Source organism: Emys orbicularis, chromosome 1 (assembly GCF_028017835.1).
Source record: "Emys orbicularis isolate rEmyOrb1 chromosome 1, rEmyOrb1.hap1, whole genome shotgun sequence".
Lineage (NCBI taxonomy): Eukaryota > Metazoa > Chordata > Testudines > Emydidae > Emys > Emys orbicularis.
The window spans coordinates 353,117,313-353,142,856 of NC_088683.1; the positions used below are offsets into that span (position 1 = coordinate 353,117,313).

The 25,544-nt window shown below is 45.0% G+C and overlaps 1 protein-coding gene across 4 annotated transcripts in view; it reads left to right on the forward strand.

Annotated features, from left to right (window-relative positions):
* Positions 1-25,544, forward strand: part of TENM4 (teneurin transmembrane protein 4) — a 427,958-nt gene that overhangs the window by 307,121 nt on the left and 95,293 nt on the right. For all 4 annotated transcript variants that reach the window (XM_065406816.1, XM_065406791.1, XM_065406800.1 and 1 more), the window contains one exon: positions 9,644-9,860. In XM_065406816.1, the coding sequence (XP_065262888.1) occupies positions 9,644-9,860 (217 nt within the window). The remainder of the gene's footprint in view (positions 1-9,643; positions 9,861-25,544) is intronic.

Genomic DNA, 25,544 nt, shown 5'->3' on the forward strand with positions numbered 1-25,544 from the left:
TTTCCCAGTAAGGGACAATTAGATGCAGTTAAGAAAGAGGTAAAATCAAGGTCCTGACCACTTATGGTCATTAAAGATCCCATAATACTTTTGGCAAGGAGCTGTTATTCCCCAGTCTCCTTTCCTAATTTCTACTTCGATGATTATCTCTTCCTACTGGCATTCCCCTCACAGTTTCAGTTGCATACAGAATTTTTCTTTGTTTTAAAGTATTATGCAGCGTGGCTGTGGGGTGTTAAATAGCTATTGCGTTCTCATCCAGAGAATGGTGGACAAAGTGATTCCAGTGTCGCACACTTAAAATGCAGAAGGGGGACGAAGAACATTCTGTAAATATAACACCTTATTTATAATATTATGTCTCAATCTTCATATGAGTGAGAGATAAATGTGTCTGAACCTCCTGCATAAGTCCCAAGCACACTAGAGTGGGATCTCAGTTTAAACAGATCTGAAAGGCACTCCGTAGAGATTATGGAATCTGCAGGACATTTTAAAAGTATCCTTCTTCAACTAAAGTAACCATGGCCCATCCCAGGGTTTAGCACACAGAAGCAGCCTGCCGACCTTCTTTTCTCAAATGCCTTCTCCATATCAGTGGGGCTGCCATATCAGCATGGTATTTTTCTCTGGAGAAGTGAAAAAAGCACCACACAATTCTCTCTCTTCTGCAGCAATTCCTCTTTCCTCAGTTTATGTCTTATTCATGAGACCCTAGCGCAGTGTAGCTAAGTAAGAATGCAGAGTTCCAAAGTACACAGGACCTCCTCTTTGTTTTTCCAAGGGCAATTCCATACTCAACTAGTTCTTGCCCAAGAGCTCGCAGCCTGAAAACACAATCCTGCCTCCCTTTCCTCCAACCCCCTCTAGCAGCACAAGATTCTCTCCTTCTTTTTTAAACTGCAGTGCACCAAACAATTGAGCTGTTGCATTTTGCATTTTCGCCTTTCTCTGAGGCATCTGGAATGAGCCATTGCTGGCACAAGATACCAGAGTTGATGCACCAACACTCTTCCCCCCTCAGATGTAAATTCTAGGGCCAGGGTCTCAGCAATATACATTGTTGTATTGACTTCACCACAGTCCACCGACTTCAGAGCTAGGCCAGCTTCCTCCGTTGATCACTCTGTTTGCCCCCTTCAGAGGGTGTGGAAGCCCCTTGGCAGGCTGAAGAGTATGTAATGATCAGAAGAAGGGAACTGAGGTGCTTTACGCTCTTCCACCAGGAGGAATCTGGCACCTTTTTTTACCATCCTCCCTGCTTTACTTTGAGGATGAAAGTCTTCTCTTTGGAGAGCTAGTATGAGAGCTAAATGTACTTTTGCAGTATGTAAGGCCAGAAGGGAAAATAATGGCAGGATTGTAAAAGAAAGAGTGTAACGAAACTGACGGAATCCCAAAACAAATTTGTTGGCTGTGGACAAAGTGATGGGTGCTTTGCAGTGCTTAGTGATTTCAGATTTTTTGTTTCCTGCATGCTGTTTAGAACATTTACTTAATGCATGCAAGGCTTTTATAGCACAAGAATATTGTCTCCTGGACATGGTAGGGGAACTTTCCAATTCCCTGATCCCATAAAAATGATACAGTAATGTGCTAGCTAAATTTACAAAGGCTAAGGGAAGTATTAAGATCTGAACGCACCTGGGAAAACAGCCGTCATAAATTAACATTTATCATCACGAACACATCCAATCAGACAACAGGGTCATCTTGGAAGAACCACAAACTGTTAAAGAGAGGAGGAAACGGCAAGCTTTCCCTGAAAAGCTCTAACAGCTGTTACACTGTGATTTGTTATAAATTATTGGCTTTTCTTTCTTTGTCTTTAAGGAGGGCTCTCAGTCCCTCCAGTAAAAGAGCAGAATCACTAGTTCATATTTTCAGGGGGTTCATTTCTCCTATGACTCTCTGGTGGGTGGGACAGCAGCCATTGTGCAGCATAGGCACTAGGCAATCATCTTGAGGGATGTGCGAGTGTGATGTGGAGCCATACATCAGGAGACTCAGAAATGGATGTCACTGAGCCATCTCCATAGCCACTGTGTTGAAGCCAGGGAATTGGCGATCTAGGAGTGACCTTGGTTGTCTCACTTCACATCGGATGGCTGGGCCTTGCCAAAATGCCTCTTGCTGGCAGATTCATAGAAGAGCACTTGTCTCTACCTCAGAAAGAAGGCAGAATGACACTGTAGCGATGCAGAACGAGGCAAAGGAAGGGGTGCACCTTCTCTAGACAAGCCTCAGTTGAAGAAATGGAGAGATCCCATGTTCACATGACCTCACCACCACCACCACCACTTCCATCGCAAAGAGGAAATCAGAGGATAAGGATAGATAGACAGGGTGACCCCATTATTATCTTCATATTATAGGCAGTTAGAGCAATCCGGGCAACAAATATTTACAGTTAACCCTCCTCCCCCTTCCATCCCACTTCACTGTCTCATTCATGTGCTGTGATAAGCAAGAGTGTGAGCTCTCTGGAGTAGGGGTTGTCTTTTTTATAACCTGCCTGTACAGCACCTACCACAGTGGAGCTCTGATCCTCTGAAAGAGGTACATCTGGAGGGAGTTAACACAGCTTATTATTCTTGCTGTTTCATAGATTCTAGGTGCTGATGGTGTCCCTAGGCTCTGTTTTCCAGAGGCTGTGAGTGGGCAGCAGGGCATGGATCACTTGATGATTACCTGTTCTGTTCATTCCCTCTGGGGCACCTGGCATTGGCCACTGTCGGAAGACAGGATACTGGGCTAGATGGACCTTTGGTCTGACCCAGTATGGCCGTTCTTATGTTCTTATTCTATAATACAAATAATGATTGATTATTCTTTTGAGCCCATACATGTGTACTGGGCATTTCAAAGAAGGAAGTAAAGACTTAGTCCTGTTCTCAAAGAGTTTGGAATCTAACTTAGGACATAAACAAACAAAATAAAAATAGGGCAGATGGGGAGGGAGGGGAAGAACAAAGGTTACAATAATAAGATGAGGTGGTTGCTGAGGAAGGAATGGCCTCCTGTCCATCGTTCTGTTACATTTGTGTTGAGTTTTCCTTTGACTCCTCACTGTTTTTGCAAGATCATTTTAGTATAGGACCAGATGCTGCAACGTGTACACTGACTAGTGCTTGTAGGTGAAATTCAGCTCTGCACAGAGCTCCAGCACAAAGCCTATTGGCTGCTTAAGTCCCATAGGTGTAAGCTTTGGGCTGGCCCTCTGCACAGGGGTGAATTTCTTTGGCCTGTGCTGTGCAGGAGGTCAGACTATGTGATCATAATGGTCCCTTCTGGTCATAAAATTTATGAAGCTGCGAAGCAGCAAGAATAATCAGCTGTGTTTACTCTGGCCACAGATGTGCATCTGTTAAAATCTCCATCTCTTTGCTGTCCAAGTAATAAATCTGAAAACATTACAGGGCAAATAATGATCATTGCAACAGATAACGTCATGTTGTCATTCTGTGGAGCGACGGACAGACAGGAGTGCCTCTTACTCTTGTACAGGCAAAGGAAATGCTCCTTACTGCATTAGAAAGACTAACAGATTTTTGTTGCTTAGTATGTTACAAAAGGTTTTCTTAGGCACTGTTCCCATTGAAGGTCTGCGGCAAAATTTCCATTGTCTTCAGTGGGAGCAGGATGGGGCCTTGAATTTATCACGTGTATTCTTCCAATATCAGGGTTCATCAGGAACTTGTACCCTCTTTCAGCATGACAGACTCTGTTTTCATGGTTGCTGGCTAGTATTAGAGGAGTCATGCTCCAAAATATTCAGTCTGTGTAAATATCGTTCTGTCCTCTCCCATGGCCCGTATGTTCCATCACAGTATTCCACATGCAGCACCCATCATAGTTTGCTTAAACACATAATAACACGTCTAGCTGAAGGTTATTTGCATTCTGCTTGTTGATGTTAGCATGACGGATTTTTGTTGCAGCATCCATAACTCTGTAGAAATGCTCCATTATTCAATCCTGGCGAGCTAAGACGCTGCCCATTAAATCACCCAACCCAATTCTGGGGCCATGAAAAGTCACAACTAATTTGAAATTTTATTAGCTCTCAGCTGATCTTGTTTACTGCAGAAGCAGTCTTTCAAAACCAGCCCTTTACCTCTGTATAAAACTCTGATCTTGGGGGTGAATGCTGAAGCGGAGAGTCTTGGAAACGAATCACTAGGCTGCATGAGGCTTGAAAGGGGAAGCAGAGTCCTGCTGCTCCTGGGAGCACTTTACAGCCAGAAAACACTGAGGTGACCGAAAGAATTCAAGAAGAGGAGGCCCACTGTTGCTTGAAATGAATTCCCCTGCGATGCACTTGTGGGTGTGAATGTGACACGTATTTTTAGTACTGGGGAAAAAATACTTCACACTTATTTCATCAAAGTTGAGAAATAAATTGAAAAGTTTGCCTCTCCCTGTAAGCAATAATGCCCAACAGACAGATCATTTCCTAGAAGTTAATGACTAGCTTTGCGCCTCTGGCTCTTAATCCCATCTCAGCAAGGAGGGCTTTGAGAGAAATTAGAGTCCAGACAGGGAAGCTCACAGGCGATGTTGTATAGCCACAAAGCATCTCTGTTTGCTCAACAGCCTAACCCTTCCAGAATGCTTAGGAGGGAAGGGCAGGACATCAAAATCCAGGATTCTCCCCTGTCATGCGTATGCAAGTGCTCCATCCAGCTAGCCACCAGGAGGTCGGTGTCCAGACTGGGAACTCCATGTTGTTCTTATAAACCACACCAAACATTTTTTAAAAGGAAATTACTTGTGGCCTTGATTCTGTAAGGGCTGGTCCACACTAACCCCCCAGTTCGAACTAAGATACGCAACTTCAGCTACGTGAATAACGTAGCTGAAGTCAAAGTATCTTAGTTCGAACTACAAGGTACTTACCGCGGGTCCACACGCAGCAGGCAGGCTCCCCCGTCGACTCCGCGTACTCCTCTCGCAGAGCAGGAGTACCGGTGTCGACGGCGAGCACTTCCGGGATCAATTTATCGCGTCTAGACAAGACGCGATAAATCGATCCCAGAAGATCGATTGCTTACCGCCGAACCCGGAGGTAAGTATAGACGTACCCTAAGACTTCGCATGGTGAGCAGGTAGTGAAAGCAAGGTGGCTGTGTTCCAGCTAACCTGGAAGCTATCCCAGGGATGCAAATAAGGAACAGGGTTAGCATAGTCATCCGCATTGAACATGGTGACCTAGACTTTCAAAAGTGACTAATGATTTTGGGCACCTCGATTTATGGGTGCCCAGTTTGTGACACTTTAAAAGGGCCTCACTTTTAGAAAGTGCTGAGCCACCAACACCTGAAAATCTAACCTGTTTCAGGGGTCTCGGATTTGGCATCCCATCACTGAGGCACCCAGAATCACTTGTCATTTTGAGAAATCTTGCTCTGCAGAGTCCATGCCCCTTTTTGTGCGTGCTCCCTCACTCTCACCCAGGGTAAAGACTCAGTGGTGTGTGATGGAGAAAGAGGTGTATGCGGACACATGGGTTTAAGTGTCACCCCAGCGTGCTGGTGAGGCACTGAGGGGAGCACTCCCTTCTTTGTAACCTGTCTCGTTTCTAGACAGTAGTAGCTTGGTGGCCTAATTAATGCAGGGTCCTGTGTGTCTTTATTGGTAAGTCCCGGTTCTCCCTTCGATTAAAGTTTGCACTGAATAGCTAAAACCAGCATGGCTGGAAGTTGAAGCTAGACAGACTCAAACTGGAAATAAGGCACACGTGTTTAATAGTGAAGTTGATTGTTCTTCTTCTTATTACTTGTATTGAGCCCCCAGTCATTGTGCTAGGCGCTGCATAAAGACAATAAAAAGATGGTCCCTGCCCCCAAAGAGTGTATGGTCCAAGTAACCCTTCGGAACAGCTTCCCAACAAGGTAGATCCTCCATCAATTGAAGTCTTTAAAACAATCCTGGATGGCTTTCTAAAAGATGTATTGTAGCTCAACCGCAAATTAATTGGGCTTAATGCAGGAATCACTGGGTGAAATTATCTGGCCTGTGTTATTCAGAACATCGGGCTAGATGATTGTCACGGTCTCTTCTGGCCTTAAAGTCTCAGAATAACGCCAGCTGGATGCTTTGGAGCGGCCTCTTTCTTGGTGCCAGAAAAGCAGAAGTCATGCTGCTGAGCAGATTGTCCCTCTGGCAATATAGCTCCTCCTTCATGTCTGCCCCTAGTTGAAGGGATTCATTGAAGGTAGAGAGTCAAGTGAGGAATCTTGTGGTTATTTTTGAAGCTGTTCCCCCAAGGGATGCACCACGTAGTGGACGTGGTAGAAAAATGTTGGTGTCACAATCTCCACAGGCTACAACTTTAATTACCTGATGGTAACCTTTCAACAACAACACATGCCTCGTGGTTTGATTACTGTAATTCCCTCCAGTTAGTTCAGGATCCAGCAACAAATTCACTTACTGGTCTGTGCAACCCGGGGCATATTATGTCCACTGTGTACCCTGCCCCCTACATCAGTGGATTGACTTTAAATTGGCATCCTTGGTTTTTAATGCCCATGGATCATATTTGAGACCTCTTCCTTGAGTCTCCCCCTGATGGATAGTTATGCTCTTACACCATCCACCTGTTAGGAATTCTGTCATACCTCTCAGGTCAGCGTGCCTTTGCTGCAATTGACTGTAGGGTGCAGTACTCATTTCTGTCTCACTCCATCATCCCACCTTTAAAAAACACCTCCAGCCGTTGTATGTATCAAAGGTGTTTTGGAGTAGGACCCATCTGGCCTTGTCAATACCTTCTTCCCCGATTCTCTTTGCTTCTCTTTTCATACTGCGCCCCTTCACTTGTTTTCATCTCTTTTGGATTATCGGAGCGTGGCTTTTATTGCATTTTAATTTGTTTTTATTCATCTGTGTAGCTCCCTGAGCAACTTGCTTTGTGGGGAGGGCTCTTCATAAATGTCACTTTATCCTTACGACTTTGACAGGGAAAGTAAGAGCTCACAGGATGTGAGAAGACACAGCTGTATGCAACATCATTTATTTCTTCTTACCGTTCACTGAAAGACACCACATTGATAACTGATGGGTTTTTTTACAGTAAAAAACAAACGAAAAAGATACTTGGATGGGTGGCTGAACATCGTTATTTATTATCTGGTTTGTAGTTTAACTCTTGCAGGTCTTTGGGATGTCTCAGACACAAGCAGTCCCTACATTTTCCAAGCTGAAAGAAGTTTAGCACTATAGCTTCCATTAAAGCCAATGAGAGTTGAGTAGCTAAATCTGCATTCAACTCACAGGGAACTTAAGGGCTATAAGATGTCAGTGACAAGGTCCTTTGGTGTAGTTATACCCAACTTAGAAAACACAGGACTGAAAAGTATTAGGAGAAAGGCTAATCTGTAGCCTGGTTCCCAGCATTCCTGCATCTGCGAGATATTCTCCTGTGTATCTGCTCCTGAAACACACATCTGCAGCTTTCTGTGAAGACAGAAATTCCTTGCCATCTTACAATTTCAAATCCCAAACTGCAGCTCTCATGTCTGAAATAAAGACAGGGTAATGAAAAGGTATGGTACAGCAGGTTTGCCAGCCTCTCACTACAGTGTCTGCAGCCTTAGAAAACATTATTAATGTGTGGGAGCAAATGACAAGGTGTCATCTCACTTGAAGCTGTAATCTCTACAGTAATGGGGTGGGTTTTTTTTTTTTTTTTTTTTAAAGCTAGATATAGATAGACATATTAGAGCTACACCGTTCTTTATTTTTTAAACTGTGTCTCAGATTCCAACTGAGATTCAACCTTGCAAAATCCTACTAGCCCAATCATCTGTTTCTTTTGATGGGCAGCTAAAATATAATTAGTACTTTTGTCATTATCATCATTCATCATGAGACAAGGCAGATGGGCAGATTTTGTGTGTGAGCTGGTGCATTGTCATGACAATTTGGAAGGAGTTATAGAGAGAGAGATAAGTACCGACAGGAAGAGAGGTAATAGATTGGATTTTCAGAAGCACTCAGCGGTGGCCTAAATGAGCTCCCATTAATATCAATGGCAATTAGCCAACACTGACCACTTTTTAAAATCTCTCTCTCTCTCTCTCTCTCTCTCTCTCTCTCTCTCTCTCTCGCACACACACACACACACACACACACAATTGGCCAGATTCTGTTCCTAGTTACCCCGGTGTGAATTTGGAATAATTGCTTTAAGTCAGGGGAATGTCTCCTGATTTATGTCCATGCAACTGGGCTCAGACCATGACACACAGTGTGTAGTAAAAGCAAGCTGATTTGGTTTATTTTGCAATAATTTCTTAGAAATTGAAAATATTCTGTCCTGCCACCTGAGGGACAGTTTTACTGTCCATGCACATTCAGTTTTTGACTCTGTGCTGAGACTGCCAATAGGACACTAGCTACTGAGGGTGGTTTGGCTGATACAGATCGCTTCTAGGGGTTGGTCTGACAGCACCGTACATTTCACATAAGCCTCTGAGCAGCCATCACATGGTAACAGTTTTCATTCCCTATCAAACTGCCTTATTTGAACTGATGACTTAGAAGTGAAGGGCTCCGTATCCCATTAACCAAGCCCCAAACGTCTAGTCCCTTAATCTGATTTAAGAATCCATCTCAAGTGCATGCTAACTACTTTTATTTTTGAATGTAATGCTTCACCAAACCCCCACAGAGCTATCATGCTTTTTCTTTGCATTTCCTTCCCTGTCGTTGTTTATTACCAAGATGTTTGTGATGAACTGTGGCATCACAGAACGTATTGGGGAAGAGAGGAAGAGTCCTGTGGAAAATAGATGCTTCTGTTTACACATATGGTTGCTTGGCAAACAACAATACTTAATTCTAGTAAAATAGGCTTAGTAGGCTTTCCTCGTGCATGTGACTGCTCGTGCTATTTTTATCGCAAATTGAGTGCTGGTGAAAGGTACAGGATTGACAGCCGGGGAGTGTGAAGCCCTCTGTTGATCCAGAGAATAGGTACGGCACAAGCAGCCGCAGAGCACACTTCCCCTCGCAGGCCCGCTTTATCCCTTTCCCCACCACGGAATCTTGCAGGGACCACTCCTTTAAGTGTGAGACTGTAGTTCAGCTTTCCAGCACGGAGCTTTAGCAGGTGGCTCCACTGACTTCAATGGAGCTATGGTGAGTTGCACCAGTTAAGGATCTGGGCCTCAGTGCCTGCTTAGCCCTGAGTGTCTCTGCTGAAAATAGAACTGATGGCACCAGGTGTGGGGGTCGAGGTTTAGATTCCTGTCTCTAGGGAACAGGCCTGAGGCACCAGACTCATTTCACATAAGCTAAGAACAGCCATCAGATGGTAACAACCTTCACTTGCTACCAGCCTGTCTGAATTTCACGGGGTGACCAAGAGCGAGGTGAAAAATTCTGTATCCTATTATCAATCCCCTGAGATTTTCAGTTCTTCTTCTTTAAAAAAAATCTTCTATCTTGAGCTTCATCTTTTCCATTCAAATAGCTTTTAAAACAACAAGCCATACCCTGCGCTGGTGTAAATCTGTGTCACTCCATTGAAATCAGCAGAGCTTCACAAAGGTCCACGACCAGGGGATCTGGCCACTTGGATGTGTCTCACGCACCTTGTCACTGCTGCTCTCAAATCTCCCTTTCCTTTCTGCAGATGGCTTGGTGGACTGTATGGACCCAGATTGCTGCTTGCAGCCTTTGTGCCATGTTAACCCACTGTGCCTGGGCTCACCTGACCCCCTGGATATCATACAGGAGACTCAAACCCCCATATCCCAACAGAACTTGCACTCTTTCTATGATCGAATCAAGTTCCTGATTGGCAAGGACAGCACACACGTCATCCCGGGAGAGAATCCATTCGATGGAGGGTAAGTGTTTGGGGGGATTTTAAACAAGAATTAAAGCTCAAGTCCTACATTCCCAGTCAGAGGTAGAATGGGGAATTGTGTGCAATGAAATACTAATAAAGAACAGCAGAAAGATGCAGGAGACAAACACTGTGACATTACTACCGTCCCAAACGCCTGCCTATGGGAAATAGATATCTGAAGAATTTCATAACTAATATAAAGCTGCTGACGGTCCTCCCAGGGGTAAGGCACACACAGATCGAGAAATTAAAGGGACAGAGCTGTTTTTCTGCACTATCAAATCCATACCCTCTCTGTTCAGCTTTTCATTATACTCTTTCCTCTAATGGTAAGACTTGGTTGCTCTGCTAATCTTTGTAGAGTAGTGGAATTAATTTACCTGGTTCATTCTATGTCCATCTGTTTCCTTTATTAGTCAGCCCTTTTCAGGAAACCTTTTTATCTCCCATCTTACATTCATCCCAGGGTGTATCCCATGGGTCAGAATCCACCTGTGGGTTTCTGTGAGACAGCGCACTGTTGGCCTTAGAATTAATTCAGAAGTGTGTTCCATTTAGACTACATGCCCATGCCCCACCTTGGGTGAAAGTGGTTTTCCCACTCGGAATGTGCTCTCTAGCAGTGATGAGCTGCCAGAATGTTAATAACCGGGTCCCTACCGGGTCTTCGGCGGCACTTCGGCGCCGGGTCCTTCAGTGCCGCCGAAGACTCGGAGTGAATGAACGACCTGCCGCCGAAGTGCCGCCGCCAACCCGGTAGGGGATCAGTTATTAAGCACCGCTTGGTGAGTAAAAGCCCGAGACCCCCCCCCACCCTAACTGCCCCCCGGGGCCCCACCCCCTACCCAACTCACCCCGCTCCCTGTCCCCTAACTGCCCCGACCCTATCCACCACCACCCTGACAGACCCCTGGAACTCCCATGCGTACCCAACCCCCCCGTACCCCGTACCCTGACCGCCCCCCCAGAACCTCTGCCCCCTCCAACCGCTCCCTGCCCCTTATCCAACCCCTCCTCCCAGCCCCGGCCCGGCCCCTTTACCATGCTGCTCAGGGCAGCATGTATGGATGCCGTGCGGCCCCCTGGAGCTCGCAGCCCCACCACCTTACTGTGCCTCTCAAAGAGGCAGGAGCTGCCGAGCTGCCCAGGTGCGGTCCAGAGCACTGGCGCCGGGCTCTGCAAGAGGGGGGAAGGTGAGGGAGGGGCCGAGGGAGCCTCCCCAGGCGGGAGCTCAGGCAGGCCAGACAGGACGATCCCGCGGGCCGGAGTTTGCCCGCCCCTTTAACAACCGGTTCTAAACCGGTTTCTCAATTTAGCTCGCGCGAACCGGCTCCAGCTCACCACTGCTCTCTAGGACCAAGGTTCCTTTGCAGTTGCTTACCTAAGCCTCCGCTTGCTCTGCCACCGCGGTGCACTGGCAGGAAGCAGGAGAATAGGACACTTCCTTCCTGTGCAAATGGCCCAAGTTGCTTTTTTCACAAAGAAGCCAGTGAGTGAGTGCCATTAATCCAGCTTGGTCCATGGTTTGGCTTCCCTTGTTCACACGAATGTAGTTTTCCAAGAGTGCTCTGCAACAGTGCCCTGAAAACAGCAATCCCAAGTTGACAGACTCTGCATCCCCTCCCATCTCAGTTACAGAAAGGAGAAGTTGTAACTCGAGTTACAGCCTCATGTTACATATGACTATTAAAGGCCTTCAAAGAGCTTGAAAAGGTCCTGCAGCATAGGGAAGGCCTGATATTTCTCATGTAAAAAGTAAGGCAGAAAGTAGGTTGACGTTTTTTAATGCTGAGACATTCATCATCATCATCATCATCAGAAATAGGGAACAGCAAGAATCACGTCTGCCGTTCATGCCCCAAATCAGCAAAGTGAATGCCTAACTTTAAGCACATGAATAGTTCTGTTGAAGTCATGGGGCGACTTGTGCTTACAGTAAAGCACATGCTTAAGTGCCTTGCTGAATTCTTGATAATTCAGTGATCATTCACTATGTTCTGAGTTCTGTCTTTCGGAAGCTATCATGGGAAGGGCTCTAGACATCTCTGATCAAACTTGGCAGTGTCAGAGTTTAAATTCAATCTAATTAATTATCCCTTATGTTCAGCTTTCCCAGAGAAAGTAGCTGTGCCATGGAAATGCATTGGAATTGTAAACACCTAATTTGGCATGCTCATAGGGCCAATTCAATACTTGCAATTCCACAGCCACCCCAGGCCCTGTTGAAGCTGATTCCAGGTTATTCCATGGATCAGCTGACAAAAGGATATTGCCCTCGGTACCCCATGCGCACCACCCTCTGTGACTCACCATCTAGAGTGGTCCTGGAAGCTGACCTTAGACGTGAGCCTCTTAAAAGTACATCAATGTCAGTGAGTCTGCTTGATATGCCGTTGTCCATGATTTGCCTTTCTGCCAAGCCCAAGAAGGCTAACTACAGGCCTTTGGATTAAAGCCAAGCAATCATTATGTAGCAAACAATGTTATCTTTATCAGTCTTCAGAAGACTGTAAATTTTATAGTTGGATACTAAACAGTGCAGACTCTTGCCTAAGTGTTAGTTTAGCAGATTCTCAACTGTCAGATACCAGGATTCTTAGTTATTGCAGTAAAAAGCATGTACCAGAACACGGAATAAATTATACTAGAAATTTCATTTTCAAGATGATATTTTTGGGGTAGCATTTCTCAAGGCTGAGCTGTCAATCACGAGCATTATTATAGGGGAATCTGACGTCAGATCATGTATAACAACATTTTTTAAGGACAGGAAGATTTGTTATATGTAGATCCAACATTATGTCCATGTTTAATGAGCTTTCCCACTGACAACTGAAGAACTGTCGGATTCTACCGTCCATATATTACAATGCAATTTGTGTGTGTTCTTTAAGAGCCTACTCTGCTTTCAATAACAAGCAGATATTCCAGGAATTACTCATGTCACCCATTCGTATAGTGGGTGAAGCTGCCCAATATGATGAGAGTGAAATTCACTCCTGTGCCCCAGTACAAGATCTATATTACAGCTTAAGTGCCACTTAAGTCCTTAAAAACAGGGCTTAAATGGTTCATAGGCTTTGGGCTGGCTCTCTTCTCTGCTCAGGAGTGGATTTCACCTCCAAGTATGTAAATATCCTACTGTTGAAAGCTGTGAGCTCAAAAGAGACATCTGCCATCCAAAAGGCTGAGGTTTCATACATCCCTGGCACGTAAAGCTCTTCCTTTGCTAGAACAGGGAATGCAAAGATTAAAATTAATGGGACAGGTTTCATAACTGATTATTTTTCGTTTATAACATTGGAACTAGTAAATTGGCCTTCCTGTTTAATCTACTTTCAGCATGAAGAGCTCTGCAATTACATCAGTTATTTATGACATTTTGCTATTCTTTAAATATCAACACTGGGTGATTATCAATAAATATGGCCTGCAGACATGCCACCTCCAGCTGTGATATCACATCTCACAAGTTAAACAGCCTTGATCTTAGCGTAGAAGCGCTCTAAGGAAAACCCATGTGCTGCAGAAAGTGGTGTTAGTGGCTCAGTAGGTGGGTACTTCTTCGTCTGAGCAAGTGCCAGGCCAGTGCCCCAGCACGGTATCAGGGACACTTGTGACACTGAGCTGCTGGAGGTGCTGTTATTCTGACGAGATGTAAAACTCGGGTTCTGAGCCCTTGCAGTCACTTTTCACAGGAGAGGGGGGATGTTCTGGACTAACAGGATACTCGCTATCCTGAAGTTTTGGGTGCTGTTGCTGTGTGCCGTTTAAAGCTATCGCTTGTCACCCCAGAGGTGGCAACTCTGCACTATCAGTAATTCCTACCCAGAGAAAATGTGTGTGGTCAGTAAAGTGCTCTGGGATCCACTCCACAGGGCTGATAGGGGGATACACATATGCACACCATTTATCATTAACATCCAGAAAACAGAACACAGATTCTTGTTGTTGAATCTTCCCCACTGCTTGTGTCGAGTGTGTGATAGGCAGATAATCTCGCTGCTATCAGTGAGACTGCTTGCAGAGGAAAGTAATGCTTGGCGTGAGTCAGGGCGGTAGCATTTGTTCCTAAGCGATGACATATGTAGCCATTTCCTTTTTCCCTTCCAGGGCCATACCCTGGCGTGTCTTGCCTGCCTGCACAATGGGGGTGGGTGGGGAGAGGGTGCAGCGAGTCTGTCTACTGCACTGGAGGTGATCAGAATTCTGGCCCCTGTTTTACCTTCTGCTCTATCCAGGTAACTCCCATTTCAGTGTAGGAGTTACTCGGCTCCTGCATGGGGGAGATTAGCACCCCTGGAGTGCAGAGCAGGGGGAATCGGCAGCAGTGGGCATCCCAACAGGAGCAGGGTGGGGAGTGGGTCAGAGCAGGGGGTTGGGGTCCACTCAGCAGCCTTTAAAAGTGTGCTGCAGGGTTGCTGTTTCTTTGTGCAGTCCATGCCTTCAGTGCCCAGGAGAAGGCATTCTGCCTGCCTGCTTTTGTCCTCCATGGGGAGAATGCCTTCAGCCACTGTGGCTGGTGTGATGCCCCTCTGTGGCCCTCCCACTAATGCAGCAGCAGCTTCTAAAGCTATGACAGAATACCTATACAATACATCCCCTGGGCTTTAGAGACGCAGCTTAGCTACCCTTTAGAAAGAACAGCAGAGCAGATCATCTAATGGAGTACAAATAAACGAATATCTCATGACAGCTAGCCTTTGAGTGAATTTATTATTGAATTACACTCTAGCTTTTTAAGAACAAGCTGAGCTGACAAGCCACCTTGTCATCACCGCAAAAAGGGGAGAAAAAAAAGACAGTGATAAATTACCCTGATGGATAAAGGTAAAGACCATGTCTCCTCCAAAATACCAGCAATTATATAGTATTCATGTCTGGGTAAAAAAAAAAAAACTGCCCATATTGAAACGAGTGTTGATGATGATAAAGCAAGTAGCTAAATTAAATTCTGAATGCACAGAATGTCTTTTTGCATCATTTTGATGAACAGATAACAAGTACTCTTCTGCCACTTGATCATTCTTGTATTGATTTCAAAACCACTTACTTTTGCTCTTTGCTTTGTAGCTTTAAGCCGTTCTTAGTTGTCCGTCACCATAAAGAGCAGGGCAAGATGCACTGATGCCAAGTTGTTGACTTTCAAGAGGGACACCTGATATCCTTGTTCTCTCTTGAGGGACAGTGTCAGACAGTAGTCTAAATTCATGGCTCGCGGAGTCTCCTATGTCAAGTGTCAGCATAGGACTAAGCTACCTCTGGAAGCCAGGCATAGAACAGACTTTTTTCTATAGTGTGTTTTAAAAGAACTCAGAGTGTTTTGAAAGAGTATCTGCTTTTGACCCCCTGATGGATTATGACACAGCTGTCATGTAAAGCCATGATACTGTGCTGTCAGTATAATTAACTTTCCGTGAACCCACCATAATTATATGCGCAACTGGAAACAAGGAAAAGACCTATGGAATAGAACTCAGTGTTGTGTATGAGTGCCCTCGTGAATATTGTCCTCTGGTACTTGCTACAGAGAGACTCTCTTCCCTCCCTCCCTAGAGCCAATACACAGGGAAGGAAGAAGATCCGATGGTTTAAAATTCTGACTGGAAATCAGATTTCTTGGGTTCTCTTTCCAACTCTGCTACTGATTCCTGATATAACCTGAGGCTAATCATGTCACCTCTCTATGCCTCAGTTTCCCCATCTATTCAATGGGGATAACAACAGGTACCTACCCTAGAGGAGTGTTTGAGGCCAAGTTAGTAAATGGTTATAAAAGCGTGTTGAGTTCTTGAGATGGAAAGTTCTATATAAATGGAACTGTTTGGTATTTTATAATATATAGTGTGTATGTTTTTTATTATTTTTTTTTATTATTTTGCACAATCAAACCCTACCTCATCTATTATCTAGAGCAGGGGTCGGCAACCTTTCAGAAGTGGTGTGCCGAGTCTTCATTTATTCGCTCTAATTTAAGGTTTCACGTGCCAGTCATACATTTTAACGTTTTTAGAAGGTCTCTTTCTATAAGTCTATAACAGGGGTCGGCAACCTACGGCACGCGTGCCAAACACGGCACGCGAGCCGATTTTGAGTGGCATGCTGCCTGCCCGGTGAGAGGAGGAGGAGGAGGGGCGGAGGGGCCGGAAAGCGCCACGCTGGGGGAAGAAGCGGGGGAGGAGGGAAGCTTGGCTGCCCCAGGACCAAGCTTCTGCCTCCTGCCTCCGCAGGGGAGATTGGTGGGGGGGGGGTCCCGGCCCCCAGCCCCACTCAGCCCCCACGCCCACCGCTCTCCCCTGCGGGGGCAGGAGGCAGAAGCTTGGTTCTGTGGCAGCCAAGCTTCCCCCCCCCCGTTTCTTCCCACAGCGTGGTGCATTACGGCCCCTCCTCCTCCCCCTCCCTCTCCCTGCCTGCGATGGCCTTTGCGAGGGGGAGGGGGAGGGGGAGCGGAGCAGAGCCGAGCTTGCTCGCTGCTCCGTAGAGGAGGGAGAGAGAGGTAGGGACGGGCCTTGGGGAAGGGGGTGGAACAGGGCATATCCCTCCCAGCCCCCTGCCGTGAGCCCTCTGCCCTGACCTCCCCTCAACACCCAGCCTTCTGCCCTGCACCCCCATACACACCCCAGCCCTCTGCCCTGACCTCCCCCCAACACCCAGCCTTCTGCTCTGCACCTCCACACCCTCCCAGCCCTCTGCCCTGACCTCCCCCCAACACCCAGCCTTCTGCCCTGCACCCCCACCCCCCCAGCCCTCTGCCCTGACCTCAAGTCACCCCCAACACCCAGCCTTCTGCCCTGCACCCCCACACACCCCCAGCCCTCTGCCCTGACCTCCCCACAACACCCAGCCTTCTGCCCTGCACCTCCACACACACCCCAGCCCTCTGCCCTGAACCCCCCCCCACACCCAGCCTTCTGCCCTGCACCTCCACACACCCCCAGCCCTCTGCCCTGACCTCGAGTCCCCCCAACACCCAGCCTTCTGCCCTGTACCCCCACATGCCCCCAGCCCTCTGCCCTTACCCCTGAACCCCCCACACATCCAGCCTTCTGCCCTGCACCCCCCCACACACCCAGCCCTCTGCCCTGACCCCTGAACCCCCCACCCCCCTAGCTCTGGTGTCCCGGCTGCCGGCCCCTTGCCAGCCGACGTCCCGGCCACAGGCCCCGCTCAGCCCACTGCAGGCCTAGGTGAACAGAACTCCAGGCTGGAAGCGGGCTGAGCAGGCTGGCGGCGTAAGATCAGCATTTTAATTTAATTTTAAATGAAGCTTCTTAAACATTTTGAAAACCTTGTTTACTTTACATACAATAGTTTAGTTACATAATATAGACTTAGAGAGAGACACCTTCTAAAAAACGTTAACATGTATTACCGGCACGCGAAACCTTAAATTAATGTGAATAAATGAAGACTCGGCACACCACTTCTGAAAGGTTGCCTACCCCTGATCTATAATATATAACTAAACTATTGTTGTATGTAAAGTAAATAAGGTTTTTAAAATGTTTAAGAAGCTTCATTTAAAATTAAATTAAAATGCAGAGCCCCCCCGGACCGGTGGCCAGGACCCGGGCAGTGTGAGTGCCACTGAAAATCAGCTCGGCACGCGTGCCATAGGTTGCCTACCCCGATCTAGAGCTAAAGCCAATCAGCTGATCCTGGCCAGAGAGCAACAGAATGTGGAAGAGTTGGGGAGATAATGCTGTACAAGTCTCGTGGTTTAACCCTTTCAGCTCAGTTCTCGGGGATTTAAAATGCAGATCTGCATGGTGCTTTCATAGTACCCTTGGAAGGGGGCTTTTGTTTGCTTTCTCCATGTCTCCCTATGTCAGGTGACAGTCAGCTGCCCAGACAAACACGTAGGCCTTGTCTTCACTGTTAAAAAAGGTGTATTTGGGGGGAAGGGGTGTGACTAACACAGGGGAGCTATCCTGAGGTAAAAGCACTGCGAAGACAAGGCACTTTAGTTTTACTATGAGGTAACTAGGCAAAGTTAGCCCGAGGTAGGGATTTACTTTACCTACTTTACCTGTGGTAAAATGAACGTGCCTTGTCTTCACTATGGAATAGCTCCCATGGGTTTGTTACCCTGTGGTAAAAAATGCATCTTTTATAGCACTCAGGATAAAGCCTGATACAGGAGCCTGAAACTAAAGTGATTAATGCAGTCCCCAAGTTCACAATCTTGTGTTGTAACTGCATCTCCATACTGCCTTCTGTTGTTCTGGCTTTAATCTGAAATATTGTAGTTAGGCCTCTTTGCCTCTGGAAGAGCTTGATGCGGACACAAAACAAAGTGATGATGCAGTAATGCATCCACTAGCTGGCTTCTGCCTGAGGTCAATTTTACCATCTGCAGGAGACGGATGCAACAGAGAGGATTGTGAGGTTCTGCTGATAATTTCCCTGATGTCAGCTGATCCAGCATGTGGCTTTGGATTGGCTCCTGGAGGCCCATCACTTGTCAGAGCTGGGTATGTTGGTCTTTAGTAGAATAGCACACATGTGATGGAACTAATGAAATACAGCCACCTCTTGGGGTGAAACACAGAAGCTGTTAACAGAGCACAGCAACTCTGTATAGACCAGGGATCGGCAACCTTCAGCACGTGACCCGTCGGGGAAATCTGCTGGCGGGCCAGGATGGTTTGTTTACCTGCAGCATCCGCAGGTTTGGACGATCACAGCTCCCACTGGCCACGGTTCGCTGTTCCAGGCCAATGGGGGCTGCGGGAAGTGGTGGCCAGCACATCCCTTGGCCCACGCCGCTTCCCGCAGCCCCTATTGGCCTGGAATGGCTACCGCGGCCAGTGGGAGCTGCAGTTGGCCGAATCTACGGACGCTGCAGGTAAACAAACCGTCCCGGCCCGCCAGCAGATTTCCCTGATGGTCTGCGTGCCAAAGATTGCTGATCCCCGGTATAGATAGTTTAGGACAGGGTTTGAAGAAGAATACCTTATCTACTTGAAGTGCATCATTATCATTAATAGGTTTGAATAAACCTTGATATAGATCTATTCAGTGTACTTAGTGGAGGGTCATGGTGTATCTAATATGTTACATATTATTATTATTTATTATTATTATTTTATTAATGATAATTTCCTATCCCTAGCCTTGAGATTAAGGAGTCATTTTTATGTTTTAAGAAAATACAAGATGTTTTTCCACCATCTCCTTGTCACCTTCTTTTATTGCTTTCTGCTTAAGTGGCCTCTTTAATAACTAAAGATCATGTTTTCTGAAACTGAAAAGAGCAAAAAAGAGGTCAGAAGGACCAAAATAGCTTCCTTTACTTTGGTAATATTCTCCTTAAGCAAAGATAGAGTGTACTTTTAAAAAAATCCTCTCTCCTCTCCCGAGGACAATAAATGTATGTGCCTTTGACTTCAGCCTTCCTTTTGACTTAAAAATGTAGAGTATGGTGACATTTCATGCCATTGTGATTTTTAAATTTCAATATAAATAATTCTATGCCATAAGCTACTGCAAATATATAGAGATAGTAGAAGGATTCATGTACATGAAAACAGGGATGAAGTTCCAATCCTTTTGTACGTTTCTTTCCACAACATTGATAAAACGACCCATACCATGATCTTTGCCCATTTGCAGATTCCTTAATTGAATGCAATGTTCACGGAGTCATCAGAAACAAATCCTGTGATATGGTTGACATATCCAGTCAGTAGAGAGTATTGGGATACAATTTGTAACCAAAGATTACAAAATATTCGATACTTATTACCAATGATCCTTTGATTATTCTCCTGGGGCTTCCTAATGGAAATGGTTATATTCAAAAGAGCTGAAGAATTAAGATCTCATCTGCTAGTAGCTGGTAGACTACTGATAGTCTTTCAACAGGGAAAGAAAACTAGTTCAAACCTAGAGGAATAGTTCAAAGAAAATATGGGAGCTTGTTGTCATGGAAATAATAATGCATCAATTACATCCCCAGCAAAATAAGTGTAGGACAAATAAATATCGGGTTACCATTTATTCATTACTCGAAGTATATTTGCCTGCAAAAATCTCCACACATCTGTCCAATTTTTTTAATATTAGTGCTTAATAGGCGTGCCTGGTTTGATAAATATGAGTAGAGTCAGTAGTTCCATTCAATTTAATAAAATGGCCAGTAACATCTTCTGGATGGTTTAAAGAGGCTCCCTCTGTATTATGGTAATACCCTGCTAAATAAAAAGATTTGATTATTCTCTGGTTCGTAATGTTTCTCTGAACAAAAAGAAACCATGCTAACTGTTGTAATGATTGTCATTTTGTTTGACATTTACATGGCAATGATTTTTAAACCTGCTAAAACTTCCTTAATAAATAAATAGCTTTAGTACAACCCCCTCCCATTGAAAAAATCTATATACTTCCTTGATCTACTCTCTTCATAAGTCCCACAATTCAAAATTATATCATTACAATGCTAGCATACAGCCTGTAGATCGTTTAATAATCTTTTTTCTGCAGTGCCCACAAGAAGTGAGCTAATTACATCATTAATATTTAAACAATGTGTTCCTCCTCCTGTGTGTCCCATTTAGTCCTTCTATCACTGTGTCTGTCTTGTGCAGACTGTGAGCAGGAACTGCCTTTAGTTTGTGTCTTTTACAGCATTGAGCACCTTGCCGGAGCTTTCTAAGAGCTTACTAATAACTATCAGTAATACTAATTATAATATCTGTGAGATCAGGTAAGCAAATTCTTCCACAATTTGATTTCACAAGCCTCATGAGACCTGGCATAAGAATAAGCATATAATTCATTTCTGAGATTTACTGCACTATCAAGTTCTTACTTCTCATAGAAACAATGTCTTGTAGAATCACATTTTTGTAGGGTATGAAACAGGGCTGGCCTTACCATGAGGCGAACTGAGGCGGCCGCCTCAAGTGCCAGACTGTGGGGGGGCACCACTATGACCCAGAGTGTAGAAAATTGTGTCTGCTGCTGGTGCATATGTATTCTCTCTTCTCTAGATGCACAGAGATGGTGGAGTGCTGTGCTGGAGGGAGGAGGGTACAAGAGACATAACAGGCAGGCAGGAGAAAAGGTAAGAGGGAATAACAGAAAGCAGCAGGAGCTGCAGGGAGAGAGAGAAGGAGGCCTTTTATGTACCTCTCTAGCACCCCCAGGAGCCTGGACTGATTAATACCAGCTTCACAGGGACCATCCTGTTTCCTGCTGCTTCCCTGAACCCACTTGAGGAGAACAGGCAGTCAATTGAAGTAGTAGGACCAGTTAGGCCCTTAAGACGCTGATATCTTCCCTCACTCAGGCCCTACTACCAGCCTGCTTATTTGTCCCCTTCAACTGAGTGTTAACAGCCACTATAGCTGGCACAGAACAGCAGTCATGAGTGAAAGAAGAAAACGCCCCTCTGGGGCAGCATTCAGAAAAAGAAAGAAAGCAAAGGAAGCTTTTCTATCTAAGCAGGAAGGAGCTCTTCTGAGATACATAGAGACAGATGTTCACGGTGAGCCTTCCGGCCCCAGTGAGGATGTGAGTGGTGAGGAGATGCCTGATCTTTCAGTTAGTCAGAGTGCAGGTAACCTGGCAGCTACTGCAGCATCCATATCTCCATCTCAAATGAATGTAACCATGCACATTCCTGAAGAAAAGTGTAGATCAGAGAAGAGTTTGGTGGAGGCGCAAGAAACAGCTGCTGCTGAGTTTAGTTCCTTAAGTGTAGATGATCCAGGACTGTGGACCCACTTGAGCAGTAGCCTGAGGGACTTCCTTGTACTGCATGGGCCACAGCAAGTGAAAAACTTCATGTTCCCCAAAAACAATGAAAATAGAAGTTTCCATCCAACACATTACTGGCGTGAAATCCCCAATGGTGACGAAGTGGAGAGGCCATGGCTTATGTACTCAAAAACCCAGCATTCTGCATACTGTTTTTGTTGCAAACTCTTCCAGTCGAATGTTCCAGCCACATTGGGTTCTACAAGAACAAAGGACTGGAAAAATCTGACTAGAAATCTGGCATGCCATGAGAAGGCAGCAAATCACCAGAGAGCATTCCATAGGTGGAAAGAGCTTGAGATGAGACTAAGGTTAAAGGCCACCATAGATGATCAGCGTCAAGAGAAGATTGCATCAGAGTCTCTTTACTGGCAAAATGTTCTGAAAAGGCTCATTGCCATTGTGAGAATGCTTGCTACCCAAAACCTAGCACTGCGGGGCACTTCAGGTCAGCTGTATGTGCCAAACAATGGAAATTTCCTTAAAATTGTGGAGCTGATGGCTGAGTTTGGTGCTGTACTCCAGGAGCATCTAAGAAGAGTCACCACCCAAGAAATGTACACACACCACTACCTTGGAAAAACAATTCAAAATGAGATCATACAGTTACTGGCAACAAAAGTCAAACAGAAGATTGTGGCAGATCTGAAGTCAGCAAGATATTACTCTGTTATTCTGGGCTGCACACCTGACATCAGCCATACGGAACAAATGACTTTAATGGTGCGTTTTGTAACAACAACAGAACCTAGTGAAAATGTCCCTGCAATGGTGAATGTCAGAGAGCATTTTCTAGAATTTATTGACATTGATGATACTACAGGAGCTGGTATGAGAAATGTGCTTCTTAAAAAGCTGGAAGATACGGGAATTGCAATAGCTGACATGAGAGGTCAAGGCTACGATAATGGTGCCAACATGAGAGGAAAGAACAGTGGAGTGCAGACACGGATCCGAGAGTTAAACCCTCGAGCTTTTTTTGTCCCATGCAGTTCTCATTCATTGAACTTGGTGGTCAGTGATGCAGCATCAGTTTCTAGTGAGGCTGCTGAACTTTTTAATGTAATTCAAAGCATCTCTGTATTTTTCTCTGCATCAACTCATCGATGGCAAATTTTGAAGCAACATCTGGGAACATCCTCTTTGACACTGAAACCACTGAATGCCACACGATGGGAAAGTCGAGTGGAGGCGATAAAGCCTATCAAACACCAAATTGGGAAGATAGATGATGCCATAGTTGCCATTATGGAGGATAATGCTATGACAGGAACTGTTCGTGGGAGAACAGTGGCAGAGGGAAATGGAATCACCAGAAACATTCATAACTTCAAATTTCTGTGTGACTTAGTGTTGTGGCATGACATACTGTTTGAAATAAATGTTGTAAGCAAGAGACTCCAAGGTGTTGACCTTGATATATCTGGAGCAATGGAACAACTGGACAAAGCAAAGTCATACCTACAGTCTTACCGGTCAGATAAGGGATTTCAAAATGTTCTGAAGAGTGCACAGAAGTTGGCAGAGGAACTTCACACTGAAGCTATTTTCCCACCCATTCAAGAATACAAGAGTCACCGAAGAAGAATATATTTTGATTACGAGGCACGAGATAATCCCATAAGAGACCCCAAACAACAATTCAAAGTTGAATTCTTTAACCAGGTGCTAGATTGTGCAATACAGTTTCATGCAGCTCAAGGAACACAGCAGTATATTTGGGATGTTGTATGATATTCCAAAACTCCTCACTATACCTGAAGAAGACCTACACCAGCAATGCAGGGCACTAGAGACAGTGTTGACACATGATGACATGCGCGATATTGATGCGAGTGATTTAGGTGATGAACTTTCAGGATACATTTCAGCAGGATCAACTCCAAAGGCTGTTCTGGAATATATGTGCACAAATAAGATGACCACCCTCTTTCCAAATGCTTTTGTTGCTCTTCGCATACTTCTAACACTTCCTGTAACAGTTGCCAGTGGAGAACGCAGCTTCTCCAAGCTGAAGTTAATAAAAGCACATCTACGCTCCACAATGACACAGGAGAGGCTGGTCAGCCTTGCAACCATTTCAATAGAGCATGAGCTGGCCCAGACTCTGGACCTTCAGGAAGCAAGCAACCAACCAAGAAGGCACAGAAGGCACCACTTTGATTATTCAAACAGATAAAAATGCCAGTGTTTACTATGCAGACAAGAAAAGTTACATTTGCTGTTCAGGCATTTGAAAGATAAGTGTTATTTAAAATTTTTGAACAAGGCATTTTAAGTTGTTAGTTCTCCTTTATTGGGGTAGGTAGCAGAGCAGTACCATGAGAGGAGTAGAACAGGAAGAAGGCAGAATTGAGACCTTTCAAAGTTTTGGCCCAAGCGAGAGGGTATGGGGGTGTCATTTGAGCTCCCCACCTCAGGTGCCAAAATGTTGTGGGCCGGCCCTGATATGAAATTAACCTAACTCATCATTATATGCAAAAATAGCTTGCACCATAAGAGCTACTGAAACCCTCTGAAGGGCTAAGAACCTAAAGCCCAGATTATCTTTCCACTTACACAAGTGTAAATCAGGAGCAACTCCTCTTAGAGGTACACCGGTGTAAGTGAGAGGAGAATCAGCTTTTAAATCTTTTTTGATCTAGAGCATTATGGGAAGCAATGAATTCCACTTAGACCTTACATCATAGCATAACATAACTTTATTTTGTATAGCACTTTCTATGCAAACTGTGTCCGAAAGTACTTTTTCAGGGTTCAGTAGTATAGTAGGAGTTAAATATTATATAATTGCGCAAGTCACTGCTAATGCAACAGTCTTCTCATAATTTCCTGTTTTGTGGAATACCTTTCCTATATCCTGCTGCCTCATTTTCTCTTCTTCTCATTACAAATCTCATCTGAAAAGTCATTTTTCCCTGGAAATGGTGATTTGATAAGGCAGAGAGATCCAAGATATTATAGATGGCAGGAGGAGCAGCAGAAGCTTCTCCTTCCAACAGCGGCCAAATTGTTTGGCAGATCAGAGAGGAGGATGTGCTTCCAGAAGGAAGAGAGAGAGCCTGGGATTGTGAAATAGAACCAAGTCTAATAGGGGTTCTATAACCAATAAGGCAGTTTAGAACTAAATCCTGACATCAAAGTGGAGTTGTTCTGTGGAGGTGATTATGTGATCATGGGGTTTTTACAAGTGGGAAGTGTTTCCTCACATAATGTTATTTTGTTACTAAACTGGCATGCACCAAAGGTGCCTTTTTAATTTTGGAGAACTACAGCTATGAATAGCTTACTGGCAATATTGCCAGCAGAATGGTGGCCAATGGTGTTGGAGAACATCATTGTCTACTGAGAATGACTAATAACTACTCCTATAAAGTCTACGGTGTAAGTCTGCATTGAGCAGAATGATGGCAGAAATACATAACGCAGGGCTTGAAAAACTGGACACTTGCTAGCCAGGGAACTAAACCTACACAAGAGAGGTAAATACAAAAGGAGTTCAGGAGAGCTGGCATCTTCTCAAAGAGACAATATTAAAGTGCAACAGCAAACAATACCAATGCAAAGGAAAGAAGAGAAGACTAGTAACGGGCCATTGTGGCTACACTAGGAGCTCTTTAATGACCTAAAAATTAAAAAGGAATCATACAAAAAGGGGAAACATGGATAAATTACTAAGGATGAGTATAAAAGAATAGCACAATCATGTAAGGACAAATACAGCAAAGCAAAACACAAAATGAATTACACCTAGCAAGGGACATACAAGGCAGTAAGGTGAATTGTAACTAGATACTTAATTAATATTAACAATGGGAAGGAACACAAGCCAAAATAGGGAAAGACCAAGTTAAAGAATACTTAGATAAGTTAGATGTATTCAAGTTGGCAGGGACTGATGACATTCATCCTAGAGTAC